The 15,168-nt window shown below is 48.4% G+C and overlaps 1 protein-coding gene across 5 annotated transcripts in view; it reads right to left on the reverse strand.

The window, feature by feature from the left end:
• Hectd1 (HECT domain E3 ubiquitin protein ligase 1) overlaps nt 1–14,813 on the reverse strand; it is a 95,568-nt gene extending 80,755 nt beyond the window's left edge. For 2 of the 5 annotated variants that reach the window (XM_052738498.1, XM_052738496.1), the window contains exons 1-3: nt 14,555–14,813; nt 13,529–13,558; nt 12,847–13,008 (exon numbers count right to left, since the gene is read on the reverse strand). In XM_052738498.1, coding sequence (XP_052594458.1) covers nt 12,847–12,986 — 140 coding nt within the window. In that variant the 5' untranslated portion in view covers nt 12,987–13,008; nt 13,529–13,558; nt 14,555–14,813. The remainder of the gene's footprint in view (nt 1–12,846; nt 13,009–13,528; nt 13,559–14,554) is intronic. The other 3 variants (XM_052738497.1, XM_052738494.1, XM_052738495.1) reach the window with 2 other exon arrangements.
• Between the last annotated feature and the right edge of the window lie 355 nt (nt 14,814–15,168).

Below are 15,168 nucleotides of genomic sequence, written 5' to 3' on the forward strand. Positions count from 1 at the left end.
TCCAGCCCCGGAAATAATAGTTTTAAGAGAATTTTAAAAGACAGAATAGTCTGGATTTGCTGAAAGACAGGGTTTAGAGAGAAAGGAAGCAGTGGCTGACGGCACCAGCCACAGGACAATAATGGAACAAGTCTTGTTTGTTTGTGACAGGGTTTTAGCCCAGGCTGACCTCAAATTTGTGGCAATTATCCTATCTTGGCCTCCTAAATACTGAGATTACAGGAATATACCACCATTCTCTGGCCAAAACTAGAGTTGGATTTGTTCATGATGACATCTGAAATATCTTAGTGGTGGATGTTGAAGAAAGAGTCACGTTAATAAGTTTGGTGTGGCAATATATTGTTTGTAAACTAAGAAATAAAACTTGCCTGAAGATCAGAGGACAGAGCCAGCCACAGAGGTCAGGCAGTGGTGGCGCACACCTTTAATCCTAGCACTGGGAGGCAGAGATCCATCTGGATTTCTGTGAGTTCAAAGCCATGCTGGGCTACATGAGATTGACTCAGTCTAAAAAAGAAACAGAGTGAGGCAGTGTGGCACACACCTTTAATGATCCCAGCAGCAGGAAGGTTGAGACAGGAAGTGACGTGGCTGGGCAGAGAAAGGAACATAACGTGGAAGGAGACGAACTCGCGTTCTTTCAAGCTGAGGAGTTGGTGAGGTAAGAGGTGGTGGCTATGGCTGCTGCTCTACTTCTCGAATCTTTGAGCTTTCACCCTGATATCGGACTCCGGGTTTTTAATAAGACCAATCAGGATTCTGCAACAGTATGGCCCTAAGTTACACACATCTATACACACATCCACCCATCCACCCAGAGCGTTTCCCCCAGGCTGGGGCTAGAGCTCAGTTGGCAGAGTGCTTGCCTCGCACACACAAGCCTGGGTTGGATCCCCAGCACTGCAGAAACAGATACACTTGTGAGCCCAGCATTTGGGAGGTGGAAGCAGACCAGTGTGGGATACATGAGACCCTGTCTCAAAAACCACATAAACAGAAAATACAATTGATAAGCAGAGTAACAATCCCCACAGTTGGTGTGGCCATGAGCTGTGACTCGAGAGCAGACACTGAATGCACGGTCTTGAACGTGTCAGGTCTGCCACTGAGCTAGACGCTTTCCGTCAAGATGACAGTCACAGGAGTGTGTTAGGACTTAAATGAGTCCTGAAGAACTGTCGCATGTGTTGTTCAGATCCTCTACTATTGACTCTACTCAAATGAACCCGGGAATTTAAAAATGGACTCACAGTTTCTTCTAAAATAACCCCGGCAACTACCCAGCAGAGGCCTCACACACTAGTGCAGGTCGTACTCACTCTTCCCCAGCACAGGCCTCACACACTAGTGCAGGTCGTACTCACTCTTCCCCAGCAGAGGCTTCACACACTAGTGCAGGTCGTACTCACTCTTCCCCAGCACAGGCTTCACACACTAGTGCAGGTCGTACTCACTCTTCCCCAGCAGAGGCCTCACACACTAGTGCAGGTCGTACTCACTCTTCCCCAGCACAGACCTCACACACTAGTGCAGGTCGTACTCACTCTTCCCCAGCAGAGGCCTCACACACTAGTGCAGGTCGTACTCACTCTTCCCCAGCACAGACCTCACACACTAGTGCAGGTCGTACTCACTCTTCCCCAGCACAGGCTTCACACACTAGTGCAGGTCGTACTCACTCTTCCCCAGCAGAGGCCTCACACACTAGTGCAGGTCGTACTCACTCTTCCCCAGCACAGACCTCACACACTAGTGCAGGTCGTACTCACTCTTCCCCAGCAGAGGCCTCACACACTAGTGCAGGTCGTACTCACTCTTCCCCAGCAGAGACCTCACACACTAGTGCAGGTCGTACTCACTCTTCCCCAGCACAGGCCTCACACACTAGTGCAGGTCGTACTCACTCTTCCCCAGCACAGACCTCACACACTAGTGCAGGTCGTACTCACTCTTCCCCAGCAGAGGCCTCACACACTAGTGCAGGTCGTACTCACTCTTCCCCAGCACAGGCCTCACACACTAGTGCAGGTCGTACTCACTCCTCCCCAGCACAGACCTCACACACTAGTGCAGGTCGTACTCACTCCTCCCCAGCAGAGGCTTCACACACTAGTGCAGGTCGTACTCACTCCTCCCCAGCACAGGCTTCACACACTAGTGCAGGTCGTACTCACTCTTCCCCAGCACAGGCTTCACACACTAGTGCAGGTCGTACTCACTCTTCCCCAGCACAGGCTTCACACACTAGTGCAGGTCGTACTCACTCTTCCCCAGCACAGGCCTCACACACTAGTGCAGGTCGTACTCACTCTTCCCCAGCAGAGACCTCACACACTAGTGCAGGTCGTACTCACTCTTCCCCAGCACAGGCCTCACACACTAGTGCAGGTCGTACTCACTCCTCCCCAGCACAGGCCTCACACACTAGTGCAGGTCGTACTCACTCTTCCCCAGCACAGGCCTCACACACTAGTGCAGGTCGTACTCACTCTTCCCCAGCAGAGGCCTCACACACTAGTGCAGGTCGTACTCACTCTTCCCCAGCACAGACCTCACACACTAGTGCAGGTCGTACTCACTCTTCCCCAGCACAGGCCTCACACACTAGTGCAGGTCGTACTCACTCCTCCCCAGCACAGGCCTCACACACTAGTGCAGGTCGTACTCACTCTTCCCCAGCAGAGACCTCACACACTAGTGCAGGTCGTACTCACTCTTCCCCAGCACAGGCCTCACACACTAGTGCAGGTCGTACTCACTCCTCCCCAGCACAGACTTCACACACTAGTGCAGGTCGTACTCACTCTTCCCCAGCACAGACCTCACACACTAGTGCAGGTCGTACTCACTCCTCCCCAGCACAGGCTTCACACACTAGTGCAGGTCGTACTCACTCTTCCCCAGCACAGGCCTCACACACTAGTGCAGGTCGTACTCACTCCTCCCCAGCACAGGCTTCACACACTAGTGCAGGTCGTACTCACTCTTCCCCAGCACAGGCCTCACACACTAGTGCAGGTCGTACTCACTCCTCCCCAGCACAGGCTTCACACACTAGTGCAGGTCGTACTCACTCTTCCCCAGCACAGGCCTCACACACTAGTGCAGGTCGTACTCACTCCTCCCCAGCAGAGGCCTCACACACTAGTGCAGGTCGTACTCACTCTTCCCCAGCACAGGCCTCACACACTAGTGCAGGTCGTACTCACTCTTCCCCAGCACAGGCCTCACACACTAGTGCAGGTCGTACTCACTCTTCCCCAGCACAGGCTTCACACACTAGTGCAGGTCGTACTCACTCTTCCCCAGCACAGGCCTCACACACTAGTGCAGGTCGTACTCACTCCTCCCCAGCACAGACCTCACACACTAGTGCAGGTCGTACTCACTCTTCCCCAGCACAGGCCTCACACACTAGTGCAGGTCGTACTCACTCTTCCCCAGCACAGGCCTCACACACTAGTGCAGGTCGTACTCACTCTTCCCCAGCAGAGACCTCACACACTAGTGCAGGTCGTACTCACTCTTCCCCAGCAGAGACCTCACACACTAGTGCAGGTCGTACTCACTCTTCCCCAGCACAGGCCTCACACACTAGTGCAGGTCGTACTCACTCCTCCCCAGCACAGACTTCACACACTAGTGCAGGTCGTACTCACTCTTCCCCAGCACAGACCTCACACACTAGTGCAGGTCATACTCACTCTTCCCCAGCAGAGGCTTCACACACTAGTGCAGGTCGTACTCACTCTTCCCCAGCACAGACCTCACACACTAGTGCAGGTCGTACTCACTCTTCCCCAGCACAGACCTCACACACTAGTGCAGGTCGTACTCACTCTTCCCCAGCAGAGACCTCACACACTAGTGCAGGTCGTACTCACTCTTCCCCAGCACATCCACGCATCTGCTAAGACGGCTTGTAAGGGCTGGGGAGATGACTCACAGGGTCAGAGCACTTGCCCCCCTTGGAGAGGACCAGAGCTTGGTTCCCAGCACTCACATCAGAAGGCTCACACTGCTTATAACTCTAGCTCTAGGAGAGCTAACATGTCTGGCCTCAGAGCACCTACACTCATGTGCACATACCCACATTCAGACGTACATAATTGACAAAAATTTTTAAAAGGCCCGAGGATCTGGAGTTTGATGTCTGAGTCCCATGTGGTAGAAAAGAACCAACTCCAGAAAGCTGTTCTTAGATGTGGTACATTTGCATCACAGACACAGACTGACAGACGGACACACAATACAATTAAAACAACAGCAACAACAAAAAGCTGGGCATACTTGTTTATATAGTCATGGGCTTATGTTCCCAGGACTGGAGAGGTAGAGACATGTTGGACAGCTTGAGGTCAGACAGCCTAGTCTAAGTGGCAAGGTTCATGGTCCACTGGGAGACCTTGTCTCAAAAAAAAAAAGAGCTGGGCTACCACGAGGGCTCATGTGGTAAAAGTGCTTGCCTCCCAAGCCTGATGACCCGAGTATGATTCTCAGAACCCATATAAAAACGAGGACAAAACCAACTCCATAAAACTGTCCTCTGACTGGTACATTCATGCTGTGGCAAGCAAATGTACTGCCCCCCCATATACATACACGTAATAATGATAAATAAGTACATAATAAAATTTAAATTAAAAAGATGGCTCCTGATGGCCTCCATAAGTACCCACAACACCCACAAAGGTCTCTTAACACACTATAACTCTTTGAGAAGTCTATACCTAAGCTCTCAGGTGTATCTTCACAAAATGCATTCTTTATGCTAACCCTCATCCTTAAAAATTTGTATTAAAAAAGTATTTAGACAAGGTATGGTGGTATACACCTTTAATCTCAGCACTCAGGAAGCAGAGGCAGGTGGATCTGAGTTTGAGGCTAGCCTGGTCTACAGAGTGAGTTCCAGGCCAAGCAGGGCTACACAGAGAAACTGTCTCCAAATAAAAAAGGCTTGGCCGGGCGGTGGTGGCGCACGCCTTTAATCCCAGCACTCGGGAGGCAGAGCCAGGCGGATCTCTGTGAGTTCGAGGCCAGCCTGGGCTACCAAGTGAGTTCCAGGAAAGGCGCAAAGCTACACAGAGAAACCCTGTCTCGAAAAACCAAAAAAAAAAAAAAAAAAAAAAAAAAAAAAAGGCTTTTAAGGCCAAATATGGCCTCCATGGTAGGAGGAGAGAACATTTCCTGAAAACTGCCCTCGGACCTCCACCAGCAGGCTGTGGCACACTTGCCCATACACACACATACAATAAATAAAGCGTAATAAAAACCTAAGAAAGTGGGGGTGGAGAGATCGCTGAGCAGTTGTAAACACTGCTCTTCCAGAGAACCTGGGTCACCACCAGCACTCGTGGCAGCAGCTCACATCTGTCTGCAGCTGCAGCTCAAGGAATCTGACACTCTCACACAGACATGCATGCAAAACACCAATGCACATAGAATTAAAATCAATAAATCATTTTTTAAAAATTAGAAAAAGTACCCCCAACTCTGCTTCATGAAATAAATAAAACTGAAAATACTCAGCTTCTTATGTGCGAAGTTAAAACAAAAATGACCAAATGGAGCATTTGGGAGCAGAGTGGCGGTGAGGCGGGAACCAGCACTTTTATAACCTCTCTGAAGCCTGTCTTAACGGAGAACTCAGTGTGTTTGCTTCTGCACTTCTGCTGCTGCAGTGTGGGTTTGTGTTGACTGAACTGTATTTATTTACCTGGGTGTGGCTATACCTACGCTATGGTGTATACATGGAAGTCAAAGGACACACTGCAGGAGTCAGGTCTCTCCTTCCAGGGGGTTCCAGGATCCATCTCAGGTCTCCAGCCTTCAGCAGCTGAACCACTCTAAGTGCTGGAGGCTGACACTAAGCCTGGTGTGTGCAAGTGTGCTAGCATGGAGTTGCGACCCACCCGCCTGTGACTTGTTCTTTGAGACAAGGTCTTGCCTGGCCTCTAGAGTGCTAAGTCACAGGTATGTTCTACCATACCTGATCTAAGTAATAGTTTTAAAAGACAAATTTAAGGGCTGGGTAGGTGAACTTGATCCCCAGAACCATAAGAAGAAAAAAAGACCACCAGACCACTCATTTTCAGCACTCCAACGCCCTCCCTGCCCATGCCCCTGTAATAAAATCCAAGGCCTTGCTCATGATACACCAAAGACTCAGCGATCCAGTCCCCACTCCATCAGCCAAGTGCCCCCGAATCCTCTGCATGCCTGGATGCCACCGCTTCTTGACCAACTCCCCAGGCATCCTATAATCTGAATACTCCTCAATCGAGTCACTCCTTTTCTGTTTGTCTTTTAGGACAGGGTTTCACTCTACACCCTAGGCTAGGCTCAAGTTCATGATAATCCTCCTGCCTCAGCCTAAGCATTGCAATTATAGACATGGGCCAGAAAACCCAACAAAACCATTTCTCTAAGACCATCCATTATCTTATGTATCCTATTCCATTTGAGAGGCTAATGATAACTCAAATGGAAGCAAAAATTAACCTTCAATTTATTTTACCTTCAGAAACACTGCCTCAATAAGTTCAGACCTTAAGAAGCAGTGCAGCAAGAAAAACAATGACATCATGAGGTTTGCAGGCAAATGGATGGAACTAGAAAATATCATCCTGAGTGAGGCAACCCAGACTCAGAAGGACAAACATGGTATGTACTCACTCATAAGTGGATACTAGATATAAAGCAAAGAACAATCAGACTGCAACCCACAGAACCAGGAAGACTATATAGCAGGGGGGACCCTAGGATGACTGTGGCTTATAATAAGTTTTGGTTTTACTCAATCACTGGGCAAGCCTCAGGAAAACATTTCACTATTAGGATAAGAATTTGTACCATATCAAGCTGATGAAAGAAAATGCTAGCCATACTTTCAGGAGGGGAGGCTAAAATCTTTTCAGATTATGGATTAGCCTACAGAAAAATGCCTGCCATACATCAAACAGTGAAAGGGAAGATGAGTAGGACTCTCACTTACACAACTTAAGGAAAACGTAGCTCTCTGAACAGATGAAAAAGAGAAGAAGCAGCAGTGCGGCATCACAAAAAAGCATATTCCTTAACTCCAAAAGGACAGCCAAGCAAAACCGTGGAGATTCGGAACAATCCCAGGGGGGAGATCGTTCAACTAGTATGCAAAAGAACCACATTAGCATTTCAAAAGTATTAATCTCACTTGATTTTCATAAAAACCCAACAAGGACTAGGAATGGGCTTGCTCGAAAAGCCGATCACAGGACTGCTCTGCAATGAAGGCAGGATTCTGAACACAGCTCCCGCCCATTTCCAAAGCCAGGTTCTCCATGCACTATGTCCTTTCCTAACTACACAGAAGCACACTTTCAATACACACAAATCAGACAAAATGTATTAAATAAATATGTGGGCATGTTTGGATTTATTAAACATAGCTTAGACTTTATGATTTTCTATGGCATATTAAAAATATGCACATCTTGCTGGGCGGTGGCAGCACACACCTTTACTTCCAGCACTTGGGAGGCAAAGGCAGTGGGATCTCTGTGAGTTCGAGGTCAGACTGGGCTGGAACCCAGAAACCTTGTCTCAAAAAAGCAAAAACAAAAAAAGTGTGCACATCTTGTTTTTCATCTGTCCTATCTGTTGACTTTAAAAGACTTGAAAAGCTGGATGGAGGGAGCTCATGTCTGAAATTGTAGCGCTGGGGCAGCTGAGGCAGAAGGAAAGTCAGATGTGGTGGTGCCCAACTGGAATCCCAGCACTCAGGAGGACTACCTTCAGCTGGAAGCCAGCTTGTGTTACCAGATGAGTTCTAGGCCAGACTGAGCTATAGAGAGAAGCCTGTTTCAAAAACAAACAAACAAACAAACAAACAAAAAACCCAAAGCCAGGTATGGTGGCACATACTTGTAGAGAGGTGGAGGCAGGGGAATCGAAGCCCTTCTTGGCTAGCTAACAAATTTCAGCCCAGCCCAGGTTACATGAGAACCTGTCTAGAAACAAGACAGAAAGACTCCCAAATTAATCACTGTTTCAAGACATAAAGGACCAAAATATAATTCAAAATTAGGTATCACTTCACACGAAACATTTTTTCCACATATACCCTCTCCACTAATGAAATCAAATCATTACTTTACAGAGGAACAGAATAAGCCTCTCAGAAGCTAAGCAGACAAGACTGAAGAATTTGAACGTAGGGCCTGCAGAGATGGCTCGGTGGTTGGAGCACTTGCTGCTCTTGCAGATGACCCGGGTTTGGTTCCCAGCACCCACATGGTGCCTCCCACCCATCTGTAACTCCAGTAGCAGGGGATCTGACACCCACTTCACACCACATGTGCATATGTGCAGGCAAAACCCTTGATACACATACAACAGAAGTAAATCTTTTAGAAAAAGACCTTGAGCCTACGGCCAGAATACCATAACCAAAAGTCACAATGTAATTTCTTGTGAAGAAGAGTATATGGCTGCAGAATGAGGAGAGCAAACCAGGACTGAAAGGGGAACAGGGCCAGCAAGTGGTCTCAGCTTGGGAACGCACTTGCTAAATTACCTACATTCAACCCCAGAAAGAGAGTGAAAGAACAGAATAGTCCCTGTCAGCTGTCCTGTTTTGACGGCCACAGGCGCCATAGTATACAGACAAGCACAGAGCCACTCACTCCCACATCACAACATCCTACAGCAAGTAAATCTTAGAAATTTTCACGACATAGAAGAGAAGGGGAAGCAAAGGTCAGTGAGAGGGGTAGTGAAGAAATGTTAACCGACGTCTATTTGGAGAACATAACTGCCATGCTACATGAACCAGGACTAACCAATCTCACTGAAAATATCCTGGGGCTGGAGAGATGGCTCAAGGGTTAGGAGCATAGATTGCTCTTGCAAGGGAGGACCCAGGTTCAGATCCCAGCACCACACGGCAGCTCACAGTCATCTCAACTCCAGTGCCAAGGGATCTGCTGCCTGCTCTGACCTCCAAGGGCCCCTGGACACACAGATGCACATGCAGGCAAAACACTCAGACAAACAAAATAAAAATAAATAAATCCTAAATAATAATTACAAAGTCCTGTTCCTTCAGAGTGTACATCAAATCTAAATTAATTTTAATTTCATTTTCTTAAGATTTCATTACACAAAATATGAAACAGGCATAGAAGGGAAGAAAACACATCATAGCTGTTTGTGAAGATATAGAATTTTTCATAAGATCAATTTTACATTGTTAAAATTTCCTTTTAAAAAGTTCTCCTTCAGGGGCTGGAGAGACGGCTCAGCAGTTAAAAGTACTTGCTGCCTTCCAGAGGACTGAGTTCAATTCCCAGCACTCACAAGATGGCTCATAACCATCTGTAACTCCAGATCCAGGGACTCCAATGCCCTCCTCTGGCCTCTGTGGACACCCAGGCATGCATTCAAGGCACAGACATACATGCAGGCAAAACACCCATACACATAAAATAAAAACAAATCAATCTTTTTTGTTTGTCTGTTTGCTTCTAGACAGGGTTTCTCTATTTAACAACCCTGGCTGTCCTGGAATTTTTCTGGACCAAGCTGGCCTTGAATTCACAGAGATCCCCTTGCTTCTGCCTCCCAGGTGCTGAGATCAAAGGCGTGCATCACCATGGCTAAAAACAAATAAATCTTTTTTAATAAAAACTTCTTTAGGTCCAATGAGAGCAATGCTCAATAGAGGGCACGTGCCACCAAGCTTGCTGACCTGAGTCTAATATCTAGGAGCTACAAAGTAGAAGGAAAAAATCAGCTTCGACATGCATGTACACACAAGTCCATAAATACATGGAATTTCTTGGAACTATCCTCTAAATTGTTTTAACATAGTAACAGTTTCTTTAAATGCTGTTATAAATCCCTCGACTTGGGCCAGTGGGACCGCTCAGCAGACAGAGGCACCTGCCACCAACCATGACAAACAGTCCAGTCCCTGGGACAGACTATATTACTTGCTAACTCTATACAGCCTTTTCAATGCTTCTCTCTTCTGATTTTTAAATAATAGCTTGGATTTTTGCTAAAACAGTATTATTTTAGCTGGCTATGGTGACACATACTTAAATGCCAAAACTTGGAAGGTGGGGGCAGAAGGAGCAGGAGCCACTTTGGAAGCATCTCATAAATCGAGACTATAAAGGTTTCTCTTCTCTGAAGGCATGCAGATCCCAGGTATTGAACTCAGGTCAGTGGTGGATATCGAGAACCAACTTTCCAAAGCTGTCCTCTGACCTCCACGTTATGGTCATGTGTGCACAAGCAGGCACAATAATAAATCACCATGCTTTTAAAAAAGGAAACCTCAATATTTCTTTAAAAAAAAAAAAAAAACCTGTGTGTATGTGTGTGTGTGTGTGTGTGTGTGTGTGTGTGTGTGTGTGTATACACACTAAACAGAAAATATCAAGTAACAGTCAACTGGCAAGTGTGACTTTTTCCTCCAGCAGTGCTAAGGACCTAACCCCACACAGATAAACTCTACCACCAAGCTACAGCCCCTCCCCCCGGGGGGAGGGGGGGGGTGCAAATGACTTTTTAAAATGCAAAAAGTGGGCTGAAGCGATGGCTCAGCAGTTAAGAGCAGCACTTAAAGCTGCTACAGAGGAACCAAGCTCAGTCCCAGCACCCATATCCGGTTGCTCACAACCACCTGTAACTCCAGTCCAGGGGAGGACACTTCTGGCCTCTTCAGGCACACTGCATGAATGCAGACACACGTACACATAAATATAAATAAACCTTTAAAACAAAAAACTAACTCTCAATCTAGTGGCGACTCTAATGAAATATATGAATACTTAAGACTCAACCTCATGTTTCTATAAATCCTGTTAAAACAAGTTATTCATGGAGAAATTCAATTATTGTTTTAAGAATCTACTGACTTCCTGGCGGCGGCGGCATGCTCCTTTAATCCCAGCACTCAGAAGGCAGAGGCAAAGGCAGAGGCAGAGGGATCTCTGAGAGTTCAAGGTCAGCCTGAACTACAGAGTGAGTTCCAGGACTCCCAGAGCTGTACAGAGAAACCCTGCCTCAAAAAAAAAAAAATCTACTGACGAACGGGAGGAGTTAAGCCAACCCCTAGGGTGTGGAAGCTTGCTGTTTGTAAGGACTTCAAAGAACCCTGAATTCAAACATGTTAGAGGACAATCCCTGGCACTGCTTCTCTCCTGCAACACAGGTTCTGGGCACTCCATCACGTCCTCAGCCTTAGGGCAAGCCCTTACCCCTGAGCCTCTCCCCAAGTACCCCCACTTGGGTTGTTTTTGTTTTGTTTTGTTTTGTTTTGTTTTTTGAGACAGGGTATTATGTAGCTCAGGCTGGCTTGGACTAGACTATGTTGAGTTTTTTTTGAAATGTTTGTTTACACTGTAAAGATGTATCTCTGCCTAAGGCGCCTTCTAACTGGTTTAATAAAGAGCTAAATGGCCAATAGCTGGGCAGGAGAGAATGGACAGGACTTCTGGGCAGAGAGAAAAACTGGACGAGGAATCTAGGCAGATGGATTTCACCAGTGGACTTAGAGCAAGTAGCATGGTGCCATACTAAGAAGTAACCGAGCCACATGGCAGAATATAGATTAAAAAAATATTGGTTAATTAAGTTATGAGCTAGTTGGGAAAGAGCCTAACCTAAGGCCAAGCTTTCATAATTAATATTAAGTCTCAACACCATTATTGAGGAGCTGGCAGTCCCATAAAAGACAGTCCAACAAAGTTTGCTACACTATGTAGCCAAGAATGACCTTTAATTCCTGCTCTTTCTACCTCCATCTCCCGAGTGCTGGGGTTAAAGGCATGAGCCACCATAGCCAGCTAAAATAATACTGTTTTAACAAAAATCCAAACTATTACTTAAATCAAACGAGAAAAACACAAGTTGAAAAGATAATTTAGATTTTGCAAGTAATAGTCTGTTTCTACCTCAAAAGCATCAATTACACCAAGCTTTAGGCCAATATCTCAGACATTTTCTAATTACCTTTAAATAGCATTAAAGCACATATAAAAAGTTTTTAATGACTTATTGGAATTCAGATAAACTATAAACATAAATGAACTCAGGAAAATACTCTTTTACTGAACTAGAATCACACAAGTGGAAAAACATGACTTTAGTGGCCTATCGAGTAGTGAGTTTTCTTTTATATTTTTATGCAAACTGTATTATCATCTCTGAATAGAACTGTTTAAAGCTCTCCAAATTTGGGGTGATGAGATGGCTCAGCTTGGTAAATTGAGTTCAATCCTGGAACCCAGATGCTGAGACGAGAAATCAATTCCCAAAGTGTCCTCTGACTTCCACATGCCGACCGTGGCACGCACGCACACGCACGCACACGCATGCACACACACGCACACACACACACTCTGTGTAACAACCAAGGAAACGTCTCAAAATGAAACTTACAAACCAGAAAGTTATTTTAACAAAAGCACAATGACATATGAAATCCAAGCAGGCAGTTCGCATCTTATTTTCCCACCCAGTCAGTCACATGGTATAGAAACAGCTTTAAAGAAGATAAACATTTACAGTCTCCTCAATTTACGAGATGTTTCATAACTGACTCAACCAAGCTATGGGTTAATATTAGTATTCCTAATTCACATTCATTCAACAAATATGTATTTACATAATCACAATTATCATGACCAGGGCTCCATTTCCCGCCACCTTTTATTTCTCAGCAAAGTAAACAGAGAGCTACAGACATTTTAAAGTTCACTCGTGAAGTTTTCGCACAAACCGACGTCAGCAAATGGCTGGACACAGATGTCACTACAGCGACCCCAGAGGAAGATGATAGAGGAGCGCACTTACGTTTCAAAACAGCGATCCACATTGTCAGACATCAAAAGCAGCATGCAGAGCTGTTCCAGGGCTATTAGCTGCATGTCCCTTTCATCTCCCTGTCCCATCTGCAGCCATTCCAGCAACGTATCAGGATCCACCTCCGCCATGGTCTTTAAAATGCCTCTCTGCCTAAATTAAAAAAGGAAAAAGGGTTTTCAAAGGCTCAGAACTGATCAGCCTGTGTTTAAACTTTTTTCTTGTACATCTGCTAGAACCAAGTTTTTGTAAGGTCCCCAAACTAGTATACATACATATATGTGTACACACACATACACACACATACGTATATGTGTACACACACACAGTTGTTCTCTAATTTCCATATGTGCACCATGGCATGCACATGCCCACACACATACAAGAATAAATAAATACACATGATTTTAAAAAACTTTCCAAACTTCAAAACTCCTGTAATACCTCAAAAAGTACGCTATAGGTAGCAGCAGTTTTCAACGTTCCTCTACTTCCCTGGGCTTACTGTTCAGGTACACTAAACACAAAATAGTTTTAACACAAGAGTAAGTATATGCTGATTAGGTTGCTAGTTAACTAGAAACCAGAGCTGTCTTTGTCAAACAGTGAAACAAGCTTTGGATCCCACTACTGTTATCACCAATGTCGGTGCCAAAAAGCAAAGAACACCTACCAAAAAGTTCTTTTGCCAGCGAACGTCTCCCTGCAAATAAAATAAAAACAAAAAACTGGGTTTCAGACACGGGTCAGATCCAGCACTTTTAAGGAAACTACACATTCTCCTTCAAAGTGAATGTCTCCTGTCACAACTACTTCACAAATACTGAATTCTCAAACTTACTCCAAAATATGTCCAAATTACAAACAGTAACTAACTATGAAATCTACCTGGGGGGGGAGGGGGAGGAAATACTGGTTAGAACTTCTGGCAGCCTTGGCAAGTGTTCTTAAAACTTTTTTTTTTTTTAATGCTTAAAGTAAATGCAACTAACAGGTTACCAAGGTGAGGGGGAAAAATGGGCCACTCTCGGTTCCCACAAGATGGGGCAGTTAGTTTTTAATTTAAAAAAATTTTTTAAAAATCGAGAAGTAGTCTAGGTACGGCGAGTCATTCCAAAAGCGCCCGGCCAAAGGACAGCCAGCCTTGGGTCCCACGCCATCCACCTGCCGGCCGGTGTGGGAACCGAGAGGCGGGTCGCGGCGGGCACCCATCGGCGGCGCCCGGCGGGGCTGCCCCCGCCACCCTCGGCCTGCCCAAGGCCGGAGCCGAGCGGCTGCCACCCAGCCCGGCCGGCCGAGTTAGCTACCTGCCTGGGGGAGGAGGGCGAAGTCCTGGAGCAGCCCAAGCCTGCGTGCTCGAGGGGAAGCAGGCGAGCGGCCGGGCTGCGGGGGCTCCCGGAACTCGGGAGGCCCAGCGGGACGTCCCCGGTGCCCGCCGGGCAGCAGAGCCTGATCAAGGGCCAGGGGAGCGCGGCCGGAGCTCCGGGGCCAGCAAGCCAAGCCCCGGAGGGCCCGGGGAGGGGAACAAAGGGGCCGGAGACGGAGCGGCGGCGGCGGCGGCGGCCGGCCGACCTCACCGCGCCGGGATCCAGCTCCGGCGGAGCCCGCCGCCGGGCTCGGCCGCCCGGATCCTCGCGCAGGCCCAGCCCGCCGACGGCGCGCCGAGCGCTCCCGCCTGCCCTCCCCGCGGCCCACTTACCCCGGCTCGTCGTCCCAAACCAGCTCCGGTCCCGCTCCAAAGCAGGCCGCGGGCAGAGCCAGGCCCGGCCGCGGCCTTCGAGTTCCCAGGAAGCCGCAGGCCGCGCAGGTCGAGCCAGGCAGGCGGCACAGGAAAAGCCGCGGCTCGTCCCTCCCCTTCCTCCGCGGGGACCCGGTGACAAGGAAGCGAGAGGTCCTCCCGAGCGGCGGCCGCCAGCGCGGGTCCCGACCCCACCCCCGGCACGCGCGCCGCTCCTCAGGCCCTGCGGTTCACAGGCAGGCCCGCGCGCAGCTGCCGGCGGCGGCAGCGGGGAGAGGCCGCGTCCATCGCCAGCCGGGCGGGGGCAGGAGGAGGCTCGACCGGGCGCCGGGCGGGGAGGCTGGCGGAGGCCGCGCCGGCGGAGGCGGAGCGAACGCGTCCCGGCCGCCCTGCCCGCGGCCACCTGGGGCGCTGCGGAGGCCGGCGGCGGAGCGGGGCGACGACGGGGGCGCCGGGCTCCCGCGGGCGGGCGAGCGGGCGGCTACGGCTCTCCTCAGGCCGCCGGGCGCCGGCCTCGCCGCGCTGTCAATCCGTGCGCGCCGCCCGCAGCTGGTTCGCGCACGCTCCGCCCGCCT

This window comes from Peromyscus californicus, unplaced genomic scaffold (assembly GCF_007827085.1).
Source record: "Peromyscus californicus insignis strain IS unplaced genomic scaffold, ASM782708v3 Scaffold_15__1_contigs__length_86483966, whole genome shotgun sequence".
NCBI lineage: Eukaryota > Metazoa > Chordata > Mammalia > Rodentia > Cricetidae > Peromyscus > Peromyscus californicus.